General features: G+C 38.7%; 1 protein-coding gene across 1 annotated transcript; it reads right to left on the bottom strand.

The window, feature by feature from the left end:
• Positions 1–3,549: 3,549 nt before the first annotated feature.
• Positions 3,550–14,027, bottom strand: LOC118748806. The gene is made up of 4 exons (XM_036483493.1): positions 11,552–14,027; positions 8,335–8,613; positions 8,092–8,260; positions 3,550–7,972 (listed from the first exon to the last, which is right to left on the bottom strand). The coding sequence occupies exons 1-4, from the start codon at positions 12,414–12,416 to the stop codon at positions 4,732–4,734; spliced, it is 4,554 nt and encodes a 1,517-aa protein (XP_036339386.1). The 5' UTR covers positions 12,417–14,027; the 3' UTR covers positions 3,550–4,731.
• Positions 14,028–14,038: the final 11 nt, after the last annotated feature.

Genomic DNA, 14,038 nt, shown 5'->3' with positions numbered 1-14,038 from the left:
AGTTAAATTGCATTCTACTTTCATACTTTAATACTAAAAATACTACCGAAAACCCCAGTCGAATTTTACGGAACGTACTTTCATAAGAATTTCATCTTTTATACTAAATTCCCAACAGAAAAATTAAATTAATCTTTCTTGGGCCATAGGATCAGCAGACAAGGTTAATAATTATCAGTTATTTTTAAGGCGTAAAAATTAGTAAATGTAACTAATTAGTAGTTTATACACTTATTTCGTTATCAGGCATTTGAGTGGAGACCTAGATTACAGCGAATTATTCAACGGCGCGCACAAAGGCTGTCAAGATGTCAAGATTTCGCACTAACTCTTTGATAAAGAATTATGTATATAAAAAACTGTTTTGAGTTTCTTCTAAGTGCCATAGGGGAGGCAACGAATTAAACTAGTTTGAATCAAACATTTCAAGTTTCAGTTATCTGCGTTCTTTTTTTTTAATTTTTTCTTAGCCAACGCTAACATTTAAATAAAGGAAGTATTGTAAACAAGGGAACTAACCCGTTAAAACGTGCGCCCAAGAGGAAGCTGAGCTTAAAATTAATTTGGACAATTAATCAAAAAATATGTCAAAACAACGGAGAACAGGTTTATGCCTCGCAATAAAAGCACTTCAAATAAATTTGATAAATCGCTTAAACGCAGATTAAATTTTATTGTTTATTGGCTAAGTAAATTTTTGTTAAGTCTGTGATATTTTTAAATTATAATTTAAAACCTTAAAAAATAAAATAACGTACTTTGAATAACTTTTTTACATTACGTATAATTCATACATAAATGTTGTCTTCGGCGTTAAGCGCTTATGCAATTCAAAGCTGGGAAACTTTCGAATTCTATATAAATTTTTCACTCTTAATTAGGTTCTAAGTTATTGAATTTAATTAGAACAATGTCACAGTAAATAGCAAATAATCGTTATACCATAAGGACATATTGCTTCTTCTTCTTCTTTTTTCTTACTCTAAAGCGGGCAAAGCTCTTTCAAGCTTTCTATACATTTTGTATTGTCGCGTGGAGAGTAACAGCTCTCTCTGCCCATGGCTGATCTAAAGCCGTATGCTGGTTTGAGCATAAACTAAGAACTTTCGATAACTTTAATCGGATCACTCGTTCGTGAATTTCCGCCAGTTACTCAAACCTAATACAGACAGATCTTTCGCTATTTTCCCTATTTTGTTTTTTGGGTACCGATGCCTTCCTTGGGCTGCTTTCACCGTCATCAGCCATAAGTTCGACATCATCCACCTTTCTGCGGCATATAAAAGTATGGATTGGAAAAGGGCAGTACATAATTTCAGGAGCTATAAAACCCCTCCAAAGGGATTTTCTAAGAGTCAAGGGACCTACCACTCTGCATTCGTTTCTCTCTTCTTTTTTTTATATGGAGTGACATAAACTGAAGGGCTTCGGCTTTCACTACGTACAGAAGAGCTTCCAGAAAAGATTTTGTAGTACGTACTACTTCAGAAGGCCTTTTGGAGGAGTTCTTCTAAAGTACATTGACGCAACAAGGTCCTCAAGTCGCTAGACGACAGCACCTGGGGCAAATAAAAAGAAACGTTGTCGTCGGAACCAGCAGGACGTAGTGGGCGAAGTAATAGGCTTGCCAAAACACGGCACTCCGGACAGCCACCCGATGCCTTCTGCTATCGCCACAGCACCAACTACATGACGCGTCTTCCCACGACTCGAGACATCTCTTCGCATGCCACCGAAATCCCACTCAACTAACACCCCTGTCCGTATGGACTAACCCAGTCGGAGTTGCACACTTCCTGGGACTTCCGTTAGTTGAGCTTGATGACAACGATTTAGGGACAACCCAATCTAGGCAGCGCTGAGTAGCCGCTACAACACCGACATCTTCTTCGTCGGCTTTAAACAGTTCGGAGAGTATTCCACTGGCTTGTTACGAAACTCTGCCTCGATCAGTGAATTCACTATCTAAGTGATGTCTTTAAATTCATCTAACGGCAAAACCATAAAACGGGTAACTCCGATGGATTTGAACCATAGGGAGATGGGTAATAGGGGTTATCACAGGATCCATCGTAGTCCGATTTTTCGTGAAATCTACGAAAATGCGATCACTGAATCCGAATTGCTACGAACGGCTGCATTCAAATATACGCTACGTTCATAGCTATACGGATTCAGTGATAGCAATTTCGTAGATTTCACGAAAAATCGGACTACGAAGGATTCTGTGATAGCCCTGATTATATTTATCAGTTCTTTGGATATTTGGCGCTTACACTTTAGTTAAGTGTTTGCCTGAGCCTCCGCACGGCAAATGGTTTGTCTAATTTTAGATGTTGCTCGGGCCCGAGATCGAACCTAGGTCCTATGGAGTGGTAGTATGCACCTGTTTTTGTTGTAACTGCATACAAATTCCCCGAGAGTTTTTGGGGAGGGATGCTGGAGTCACAGTCCTTGGCCAGAAATGAATCTGGGTCGTTCTGGCTCACCATAAATTTAAAAAAAAAAACATAAACTATGTATTTAAGATTTTCACTTTTTTTAATAATGTGACTTTTCGCTGTGACTAATCTATTTTTTCAGTGAAAAATGCGTAAATTATTATTTTTTTTTTGTAATTCATAAAAAATATATTTATTGGTATTTATTTTTACATATTTTTTTACTATTCATAGATTATCAATTTCACAAATACAAACATACAGTTATACAAATTAGAAATAAATTGAAAATCGTACAACTAATTACTACATATTATAAGCTAATAAATTATTAAAAAACTACATTTTACTACAAGTACGCTTTTAAAACTAACCCTACTAAGCACTACGCTTAAAAGCTCCCGAATGATTTTATATTAAATAAATTTAATAGCTAGTAATACAGGGCAAAATTTTTAAAACTAAAATATGAATGGTAAATGTTTTTGAGTGCAGGTATAATTTTTTGATAGCAAATTACTATTTTTGATAAGAAATTAGTGTGGAGTTAGAAGCGGTGAAATGAGTTGGGAGTATTTTTTGTTTTGTATTTAAATGTAGTAAATATAACCTCCAAGACGTCTTAGTGCAAAGTATAGCTAACATTTACTCCTTCAATGTACTCTTGCGATATTTTTAGCCAATACTTTTAGAACAACATTTATGTGCAGTCTGTGGACTTAAAATTACTTGAAAGTGTCGGTATGTTTTATTGTTATTGCTATTGTTGCAATTGCGTTTTTCCCCTAATATTGCCGAAATAAATGCAGCTATTACTTTGCACTAACGCAATAAGGCACATCAACTTTTTTTTGTTTTTGTGATTTAATCGAGAAATTACAAATCTAACTTTTAAATCAAAATTAAAATATACGGTGTAACATAAAATAAAATTAAAAAAAAAAAATCAACTCAAATTAAATTCTAGATCAATTAAAGAAGTTGTAACGAGTTCAATTAAAATTTTAAATAAATAAATATTTTCCAATTAAATTTAATCCAAAGTATTAAAATTTCACACCGAAGCTTGGTACTCGGTGACTCGGTGTTCGGTAATTTTTTTCCCATGTATTTTGTTTGTATAACACTATTTTATACAAATAAACTGCATTAGAAAAAATTACCGAACACTGAGTTAAAGAATGCCGGGCTCGGTGTGAAGACCCATATTAATAAAGGTACTTTTTTATAACGCAACAGCATAAACAACTAACTATAAAAAATAAATTTAATCGAGTAGATACCAGCACTAATTTTGGAAAATGAAATATTTGGATTATGAATTTCATACAATTTAGTCGTTTAAGTAGTTTAAACGTTTCTGAAAGGTTTACACGCCAAAAAAAAAAACAATGAAATATATAACACCTTTGTTTATATGTACATCAGTATTATTTAAGATAAATATATCTACTATATAGATATTTAAAATTATAATAAAGTTTATGTCAATGGTTTGCTTGCAATTGTTTGTTTTGCTTTTTTAAAAATTACTTACATTATAAAAGCGCGCAAGCGTTCCTACAGCTACCACCTAAAAACTAGTAGCATCTTTTATGATTTAACAGTATATAACTAAACTTGTATCAGTTTTCCCTTTCTTCTGACTTGATTTTAGTTACAGCTTAGCGCCTAATATAAATACTTTTGTTCTACATGGAAATCAGTGTGGTGAAAGGAACAATTGCTACATATTATTACTCTGTTTTTTAACTAAACCTCAAATTTCCCTTCTTTCGCGCATTAAATTATTCGTGCACACCTCACATTTATTAATGCAGCACTTGATTAAATTTTTCATTGCTCTATTTTATTCGTTTGGCAAACTATGAAAAAATAAGTAGACATAACAAAGAAAAGTACTAACGTAGGTATTATTTACTAATAAATATTGCATTTTTCAGTTTCTGCTTTTTTGGAATAAAATTTCAAGTTGGCAATACATATATATGTATGTACATATTTTGCTTGTAGAGGAAACCAACTAAACAACTAAATTTACAAAAATCTAGTATTTTTCTGTTTTAATTTTGCGCGAGGAGCTCGCTTCGTACTGCATTCACATATCTAATTGCTGCACATGCAGCGTTAATTTTTATAATTTTACAAATTTAAGTTGCTTTTAACTTCTTGCAAAACCTTGACAATGAAAATCGCTAAGTGTTAGCATGCTTTCAGGCATTTTTGTACTAATTTACTCACAATGTCGCCGCAGCAGCGACAACATTTACTTCCATACTCCCGTACCCCTTCAACGATTCATCCGCCGGCCAGTACGCCCGCTGCGCGTCAGCATCACGGGCGTCGCGCCCATATTGCTGCCGCCGCCAACACCACCACCACCACTACTACGCAACGCCGTAGTACGCTTCCCGTACGAAGTAGGCTGCACTGCCAAAGGTGTTGCTGCATTACTGTTGCGCATGCTCATCGCGCTAGACGTTGTCGTACCACGTACAGGCTGCTTTGCCAAGAGCAGCGTGTGCGCTCGCGGACGTGTTGTCGCGTGTGTCACACCGGCTGCGCCGTTAAGCAACTTGGACGTTGGCACTGAATTTGACTGCATGTTGTATGCAGCGCACATGCCTGCCGCATGCAAGCCGCCGCGTGTTGACTTTCCATAGCCGTAATCACGTTGACCATTGGCTGACATTAGGCTGGCACTTGCGGCGTTGCGCGAATTCAAGCTGCGCAGGTTGTGTCGCTCACGCCGTAGCACCGTTGCCGATGATGAAGACAAGAGCGGCGAACCCGCGCCAGCAACCCCACCTATAACGCCTCTTGCACGACGTGTGGGTTGTGTGTTGTTGCCTGCTGCCGCTGCCGCCGCTACTGCTGCAGCCGCGACAGCAAAATGTGCAACCTTGCGCGATCGCAGATTGATAACATGTGAGAAGGCTGCCTCCAAATTGTCGGTGTTGTTTGTTAGTAGCTTCTCCGCCCGCGACCTACGTCCAAGGCCGCTACTGCTGCAACTGCTGTTTGTCGCACTGCTATTTCTATTCAAATTCATGCCGCTGCCGTTGTGCGATGCATTCGCGCTGTGTTGTTGACGCTGTTGTGCCAGCGCAGAATTGCTGTGCATAAGACTGACGGCTGTTTCATGCAGAAACTGTGACGTTACGCGTCGCATAGTTGTAGTGAGCGATGCTTTCGCCTTCAGGTCTTTGGTAAGTGAGTTACGCGTACGCAAAGTGCGCTTCGAGTAGTCCACGGTACCGCTGTTGCTCCGCAATTGCCGCTTCTCCAAGGCAATGCCGGCACAGCTTCCACTGCTGAGGTGACCCATAGTTGAGGTGCTATTGAAACGCCGATTACGGCAGTTATTATTCGAACTTCTGCCAACTTTATCGATGCTGTTGTCTGAGTTATTGCTTGTGCTGCTAACCGCGCCCAACATGTATTCGTTGTAGCGACGTCGCTTACTTACTTCATGCGACGATGTAGCTTCGCTTAAGCGCGCATTTTCGTTAGGTATATTGGGGAATTGTGTCTGCGACCGCTTGAGCGAAGTTCGGCCCGGATATGCCTTTAGGGGACGTGATGAGATGTCAAACGGTGTACTTTTTGCTTGTTTGCTTACGTTGTTCGTCGTTGTCACGGAGCTTGAGGCTGAACAGGTAGTTGCTGAGGATCCCTTGGACTTTTTGTACTGTGACAATGGCGGCGATTTGTGTCGCATTAATGGATGATGCTCCAGACGTGTCAATTTCGCATGGTCAATAAACTGTGGCAATATTTCAATCTTCTCTATTTTCTCAATGACTTTTGGTGCTTGCTCTGTGGTCGAGGACATATCTGACGGTGCTGGCAACAATCCGTCACTGCTATCACTTTGGGGCTTCTCGACGACGCTCGACGACACTTCATTGATTTGTACTCTTGTATCTTTTAATGCTGCCTTAGTGTCTTGAGGCTGCTGATCTTCGATACTTTCGTTTTCTTCCTCAATATACTCCTCCACTAATATGTCTTCAGGGTCTTCTATTGGCCCATTTTGGTCTACTGGCAGCAGATCAGCGTCATGAGCACTGTGCTCTCTCGCCGCCTCTGTCGCAAGCACAGGCAATGTTGCACCTGCCAACTGGCGCTGCATTTCGAGTCGCTCAATCGCTACTTGTCGCTCTTCTTCGCGCTCTTGCTGTAGCAGCGAATTCAATTCAAGTGGCTTTGGAGGCTCAGCTGTGTAACCCAGAAACCGATTCATTGTCTTGCTAAGCGTAGCGCATTCCGGCTCCCAGGTTAGAGCTTCCTCCAATTCGCGCGCCTCTTCAAGTGTCAGTTGTGACGTAGAAGTCGACTGGGTGGCTGTGTGTTGTCGCTGCACCTGCCCTTGTACGTGTTTGCTTTGAGTTTCATTTGGCTCGCGCCGCTGTGGCACATAACTTGTACCGCTGGTGTCATGGGTTTGGAAAATTTTGAATGTCTGCACACCGCCACTGCACCGCTGCTGTTCGCGTCGAGTTTCCAACTTTGTCAATGAATAGCCCTCTTCCTCGGACATGCATTGCTGCTGGTAAAGCTGTTGTTCCTGTAGTATCTCACTCGTGCCACTAATAATTTGACAATTCGAGTTTGAGTTGGAGCTACTTGTGCTATCATGCGACATTTGTTCATTCAAAAATGAGTTATACGATTCAGCAAATGTCATGAAGCCTGCATTGCCTAAAACATTGCTCACATCGCTGGACGCATTTGAATTTGATGAAGTGTCAGCGTTGTAAGTGGCATATTTTAGTACAGCTGGCGTGTTTGCTGTTTCATCGCCTACTGGACTATTATGTACGCCATCCACAGCATTTTCATCTCCATCACATGCTATTAAGCTATGAGCATTATTAACATTTCCAACGTCACTTGAAATTTCCTTACTACAGATGCTAACATCGCTATGCGCTCCTAAGAAAGTCGAATGGTGGTTATAATCACCAGCACATTCGGACTGACGCTCGTCCCAATTCCAATTATGCCAATACGACAATTCTTCATTACAATATTTTGTCTCGCTATTCTCTTCGTTTCGTGAATGCAGCGCCGCATTTATTGCCGCTTCATCGAGGAAGTAGTCGAAATCTCGGAAGGCTTCAGGCATTGTGTGTTTTTCTGCTATCTGTTCATAGGTAGTACCGCAATCAGTCGCCGCAACTTCGGCGCATACTTCGGTATACTCCAAGCCACAACTGCCGTTTGGTAAACTGTTATACGGCATCCCGTTCGGGCCAATATAGTTGGCATTTACGGTTTCATTGCAGGGCGGATAAAGTATTACTGTCACAACGGAAGTATTATCAGCACGCATCTTTTTCGCCGACCATGTCTTCAAAGCCCGCTCAACTAAACCCTTGCTTGGGTTCGTCCATTCTGGACTGCCGCCTTCGGCATGAGCAAACGCTTGAAGGCGCTCATTAATACATTCTCTTTCGTATACAGTATCAATTGCTTCTTGTGGTGTTACAACATTCCACAGACCATCTGTACCAAAAATCAGGCATCTAGAAGTGGAAATAGAGGGAACTCATTAAATTAAAACCACTCCAAATGGGTGCGAATTAGAAACGCAAACATTCTAAGCGCTCGTTTCCATTTATAGGAACTTATATTCTTTACTTACCTAAAAGTCTTTGAATTGATTTTTATGACCTGCACATCTGGGTCCGGGCTAACTACAAATACATTGCGCATGGAATTGTAACTCCAAAGATCTCCAAGACTACGTGCTACTGCCAAAAATGGAACTTCATCAACGGGTGTATTTGAACGAATGGGACCTCTGTGGCCAGCTGTTTTAAAATTAAAAAGCAAATTAGATTTTTTGTACATATGCTTAGGGTTTGTTTTTTTTTAGTTAATTTACCATTACGTGGACGATTCCAAACAACGCGCGGTACACCGGATTTTACTACAACTTTGCCACCAGAACGTTGTATGCGTGCTCGTTCCTCTGCCGATTCGGGCTTATGATCCACCGTTAGCTGTTTGGCACGCCAGAATTTCTCACCCTCATTCTGATAACCGAGTACAATGCCTGAATCGCCAACATGGCCAATGTAAATCTTCTCACGACGTATGAAAGCAATAGTGGCAGTTGTACCGGCTGTGCTCAGCAAGCCATTAGCGGTTTTTGGCCAATTTTCTGCAAAGGTGAATCAAACATATAACACATACCAATATTATGGATATGTATAATAATTTATACTACGTATTTTGCAAACTGAATACTTTCAATACAATTAGAATTTTCAAATAGCAATTATCACACTGTGCCCATTGCCCAACTTGAAAAGTATCATAATTTTCGCTTTTCCCAACGAAATACGCTGTCAAAACAAAAAGGATAAAAAAACATTCCCCCAATTTCCACCTTTGACCAACAAGTACATTGACATTCCATTACAAAGGGTTTTCTTTTTTTGTTTACATCCACACTTCACAATCAACCAAACATCAAAGTACAAGTGGTTTAACATCTGCTTATGTAAGTAGTGTTGTCGCGAAAAGAATAATACAACAGAAGGCGACAAAAAACAGATAATTAACTTAGCGGAATGAGGAAAAGTGACAAATAGCATGAAACATTTTAGTCAACGCAAGTGAACTCAAAGTAAAAATTTGGGTGCAATTTCAAACGTCAAAATCGCAATGAAATGCGCACCAGTGCTTATTGATAGGTGAGTAATACAATTAACAGAAGCGTGGGGTATTAAGGCCACGGGTGAATGGTTGCGAGTAAATTTAAACGGAATAGGTGACTTCTACATCGCAGAGTTGCATTTGAAAGAAGGGCAAAACAAGGTGTGCATTATATGCATGTTGTAAATTTAATTATCGATCTGGTTCAACATGTATAAACTGTTTCCATAATGTATTTTACTTGTACGTTTTAATTGGGTTGTCACGATATAAATTAGCAGTGCACAGATGGCAAGCAATTTTTATGAGTAAATCAGAAACTTCAAAACCAACATTTTGAGATAAAATTTTTAAACCCCAAATAATTTTCAAAACCAGTTCGAAACTACTTAAAAAAACTTACAAATAAAAAAATATATAATATATGTTTTCCCTTATACAGTCTGTATATAAAAACATAAGTTCTGCTCGTCCACCCGGATTTCGTATACTTTAAATTAAAAAGAAAACTTACGAAACATTTTAAAACCCTAGGGATTTCACTAAAACTTAATATATTACGGCATTTATTTTCAGCTATGTAATACCCACACACCACTTCAATATCTGCCTGGTATGTATAATAAACCACCACTCCCATGGAGCATGAGATAGGCAACACTGTACATTGCCACCATTCTACCATTTACAAGTAGACGCGTGCATACATGCATATGTCTCAAGCAAGGTAAATACTACAAAAACATGTTTGTACATACCATTACATAGTATACACATAAAAACACACCACTATTTTACTCGTTTCGACACACTGCAACAAGGGCAGCAAGAAAAACATTTTTTATATATATATGCATAGGTGAAATCACCAGAGCTACAGTGCTCGGTATTCATATGAATACATACACAACAAAATTTTTGTCGATATACGAGTCGCTCCCGTTTCGGGCAAATTCGTACTTATATGTGAACGCCAGTGTTGTCTCGCTAGCTACTGCTACCACATCTTTACACTTTATCTTTATTTTACTTCAGCAGTTTCTCGATTTCACACATTATGGTTTGACTGTATGAGAGGGAATATTCCACTACGGATTTGCTTTCCTACTACATTTTTCTTTCTCGCACCGTATATTTATTAAACGAATGGGGGAAATTTATTTTAAGTTTCGTACAAATTAAGGTTATTTACTGTGTTCACATACAGCGTTTGTAAGTTATGTGGTCAAAATGAATGTGAACTTTGAATATATATAATACATGCATTGGTGGAAAAGGCATTTAGTAGAATTAAAAATTATTTTTGTATAGTTAACCAAATCAATTTAATTTACATAAAAAAAATATACCAAGTCGTTATACGTAGTGCTGTTCCGAAACCAGTACTTAGAAGTATATACTCGAGGACCTCAACCAAGTACCGAGTATTTTTTGTACTTCGATATGCGTTTACAGTACTTCATGGGTATCGATTACAAAGTGCAAGTATTTACATGTTTGCTAAATTTGGAAAATATCAACTGAAAATAGTTCTGTTTTAGTTTTTGAAAAAAAAAAAAAACGATTCAAGATGTGTCCCACTCGATTTTTTCTAGGGTTAAAACTAAAAGAGCGCACGAAAGAGGAGAGCAAAAGTAGTATCGAATAAATGAAATGATTTGCGGAAGCACTGTCCAGAAACGATGAGCTTCCTCATTACTTAACGTCTCCTGTTTCAGCTTTTTCAAGTAACCCCATTTCAAAATAAGAAATTAAGTACGAAGGAAAGAAATGAAGTCATTTTTCAGCTTTTCATAAGCCTTTCTCTAGACGATGTAAATACTATAAGAAATGAGTGTAAGATGGAGACATAAACCTTGAATAAACAAAAAACAAGGCTCCTGGCGATCAAAAGCACAAACGAAGTAGCTGCTACAACAATAACAACAACAGCAAACGAAGTACATAATACTTTTAGTCTCCCCGGAACTGCATTACGCCCCAAAAGCAAATGCAGATTTAAATGATGGCTTAAAACTGCGCCGAGTTGTGGAGCTGGCATTCCAAATTTTGATGAAAGGTGTGAAGGACTTTTGAAGTAATGCAAGCTGAACTCATTGTTAAATGGGTTTACAGTATTTGATAACAGCAGAAGATATGCCCCACAAATATCTGAATAGGCAGTCATCGGATAGATATAAAACCCAACTCCTTCAGGTAACGTTTGTACATATGTAGCTCAGACAGTCGAGTTAACGTATGTGTACCCCTCAAATAGTGAACCCATGCGCACCTATTATACAATTTCGACTAAATGCAGCTATTTCTGAAATGTAGTTTTGCCAAGTCAAGAAAAGGTTAGGGGTTCCAACCGTTACCGTTAAACCTAATATTTTAAAGCAGATGCTAAAGATAGTGTTAATAATTAATATTCAATGTAAATTTAAATTTTGTCCACATACCTTGATCACGCCACATAGCATAGTGTGTGGCAATGTATCCCTCGCGTATTGCACGTAATACATCATGATCCGAATCTGACCAGAACGCTTTCTGATTTATTATCTGCATCATGAGATGCTCTTTGGCAAATGTAGCCGCCTCCGCCCCGCCATGTCCATCATAAATACCAATAAAAGCATATTCCAGATCTTTGGCATTCTCCGATTGTTGATAGGCAACCGAAAAATAATCCTCCATATATTTGCGACCACCTTGACTACATTGGCCTGTGACGCGCAAATTGACCCCGATGGTTGAAGGTGGAGTGTGGCTACCGTAAAAACCACCACCCACACCTTGTGGCGATGTTGTTGATATAGGATTTGACGCCACCGAGGACATTGTGTCATTCATGCAGTTTGTTGCATTGGCTGCCTGCTGATGCAATTGTTGGTGATGAGAATTACTAGAGTCAAGTATTGGGGATCTCATCATCGGCGTTTTTGTTGTTGAATTGTTGTTGTTAATTTGAGCTTTCATTAAATCATTTATGGTTTGTTTATAATTTGTTGGGAATGTTAATTCGTGCATATCAGATATTGGACGTTGTTCATGTTGCAACATTTCGACATTTCTTGTTTCCTGTGAATTGTTGTTGTAACAACTATATCTATGGTGAAATTGGCTACGAATCGAGTGATTTTGCTCATACCACTCGTACTCGTTTTGTACCCACCGCTGTTGTTCTGGTTGCTGCTTTCGATTAACGCAAAAATCAGCTTGACGTTTGCAAACGTTTGTTGTTTTTGCTGCTGGCGTCAGGGTTTCCGTCCGTATGTAATTTGTTGCTGCATTTATTACTTGACAGCTGGAACATTCGCACATTATCTACTGTGCGCAATATGTGAAAAAGAGAAAACCACACTATGGATGCGATGCATACAGCCCATGCAAGTATGTATGTATGTATATGATTCCCTTTTTATTTTACTTTGCAGCACTATTTTTACAGCTTTCCTACGCCTTTTTTCTTCGTATTCCTTCACCAACTCTTTATTTACTTTAGTTTTTTTTCCTTCGACACTTCTCACTTCGTTGTCACTATTTTTCTTTAGTTGTAGTTGGTTGCCTTTTGTCTTTGCTTGAAATTAAATTTTTACACGTATTGAGAAAATTTCGTTCAATTATACAAATTTTTCCTTTAGAACTGATATTGACAATTAAATCGTCACTTCTCGTGGCGTTTTCAATTAAAGTTTTGACACATACACAAGCTCCAGATAGGTTTTGTGTATTTATATCTCCTTATGTGATTCCTTTCCCCCAGCGACTTTTACATTTACCTTTGTTACTTGTAGATATTTTTCATAAAAACCAAATTTTTATCCACTGCATAACATTTATTGCTTTTTCTTTGTAGCGAAAACTGTATTTTTTTGTAATTTTATATCAAATTGAAAACATTTTTCACCGTTGACGAATATTTCCTAACCAGCTCTGTTCAAATTAAAATCTACACTCAACGCGCAGCAAAATTCCACAGAGGCGACTGTGCCCATGTTGAACAGTGAACTGTCAAACAAGGCCAAAGCGAGATGACGCACACACACAATGCAAGTATTGTATATAGATCGTGCTCTCCCTGTCTACCACATTTGCGGGGCGTATGTTGCGGTTGTGGTGAACTGTCTTGGGATATTTTACTTTATATATGCACCCATACAACCCTGTGTTATTGCTGTTCGCTTTTGTTGTTGCTATCGTTTGCCTCTACGCTTTGCCTTGTACCTGTTTTTCTATATTTCAAGCCACTTCCACTGAATTTCGAACACTTATGCACATATATGCTTGAGGTATATAAAAGTTGCTTGCGACTGTATTCGAATTTCTCTTTTTTTATACAATATGTTCTCTATTAAATATATATTTTTTTCAAATACCGCTGGTATTTCTCTACACTTCATAAATACATACATAATAAGAAGGGTTTTTGGCCTTCAGCGTAAATTTGTACTTGTTTTTGTCTTTGAGCTGCTTCGAATTTGACACTTGGGTGCAGTGTTGCACTTTGGCGCTGACGTTTCTTTGCACTTAATTTGAGTTTTTGCCTACTTTTGGCGCGTTAATCAATTTTCTTTGATCACAGAAACGGCTGAAATGTCATTTTACAACCTTCTACTTCAACTATCGTCACTCGTTTGGCAAACGTCGAAGATGTATCGTTTCGTCTCCTCCTTACCTTCCGTCTATTTACTTCAGAGCACTTCTGCATAATGCTTTCTCGCTTACACGCTCACAGTCGCCACTTATCTGCTACCCAACACATAGCTCGTTTGCACGGGCTATCTATAATACCCGTTGTTGATTGCTTGCCTGTCGACAGTGTGCTTCATTGCCTGCTTGTGTGCTATATACATTTCAGTTCAAATCATTTCGAAATTACTCGCTACAGGGTGTGTCAGCGACTTTTGTACCAATGAACTGGTTTGTTATGTTGAAAGGGGGCT

The sequence above is a fragment of the Rhagoletis pomonella genome, unplaced genomic scaffold (assembly GCF_013731165.1).
Source record: "Rhagoletis pomonella isolate Grant_MI unplaced genomic scaffold, Rhpom_1.0 Rhpom_scaffold_00013, whole genome shotgun sequence".
NCBI classification, from domain to species: Eukaryota; Metazoa; Arthropoda; class Insecta; order Diptera; family Tephritidae; genus Rhagoletis; species Rhagoletis pomonella.
The sequence above is the reverse complement of the archived record's forward strand: the minus strand, read 5'-3'. Positions and strand labels throughout refer to the sequence as shown.

What these genes read in the sequence shown, in the direction of transcription:
- LOC118748806 (XM_036483493.1), bottom strand. Translation starts at nt 12,416, where the DNA reads ATGTGCGAATGTTCCAGCTGTCAAGTAATAAATGCAGCAACAAATTAC. An exon ending in TTGGAATCGTCCACGTAATG is followed by an intron (nt 8,261 to 8,334) that starts GTAAATTAACTA and finishes ATTTTAAAACAG; the next exon opens with CTGGCCACAGAGGTCCCATT. An exon ending in ATCAATTCAAAGACTTTTAG is followed by an intron (nt 7,973 to 8,091) that starts GTAAGTAAAGAA and finishes TTCCACTTCTAG; the next exon opens with ATGCCTGATTTTTGGTACAG.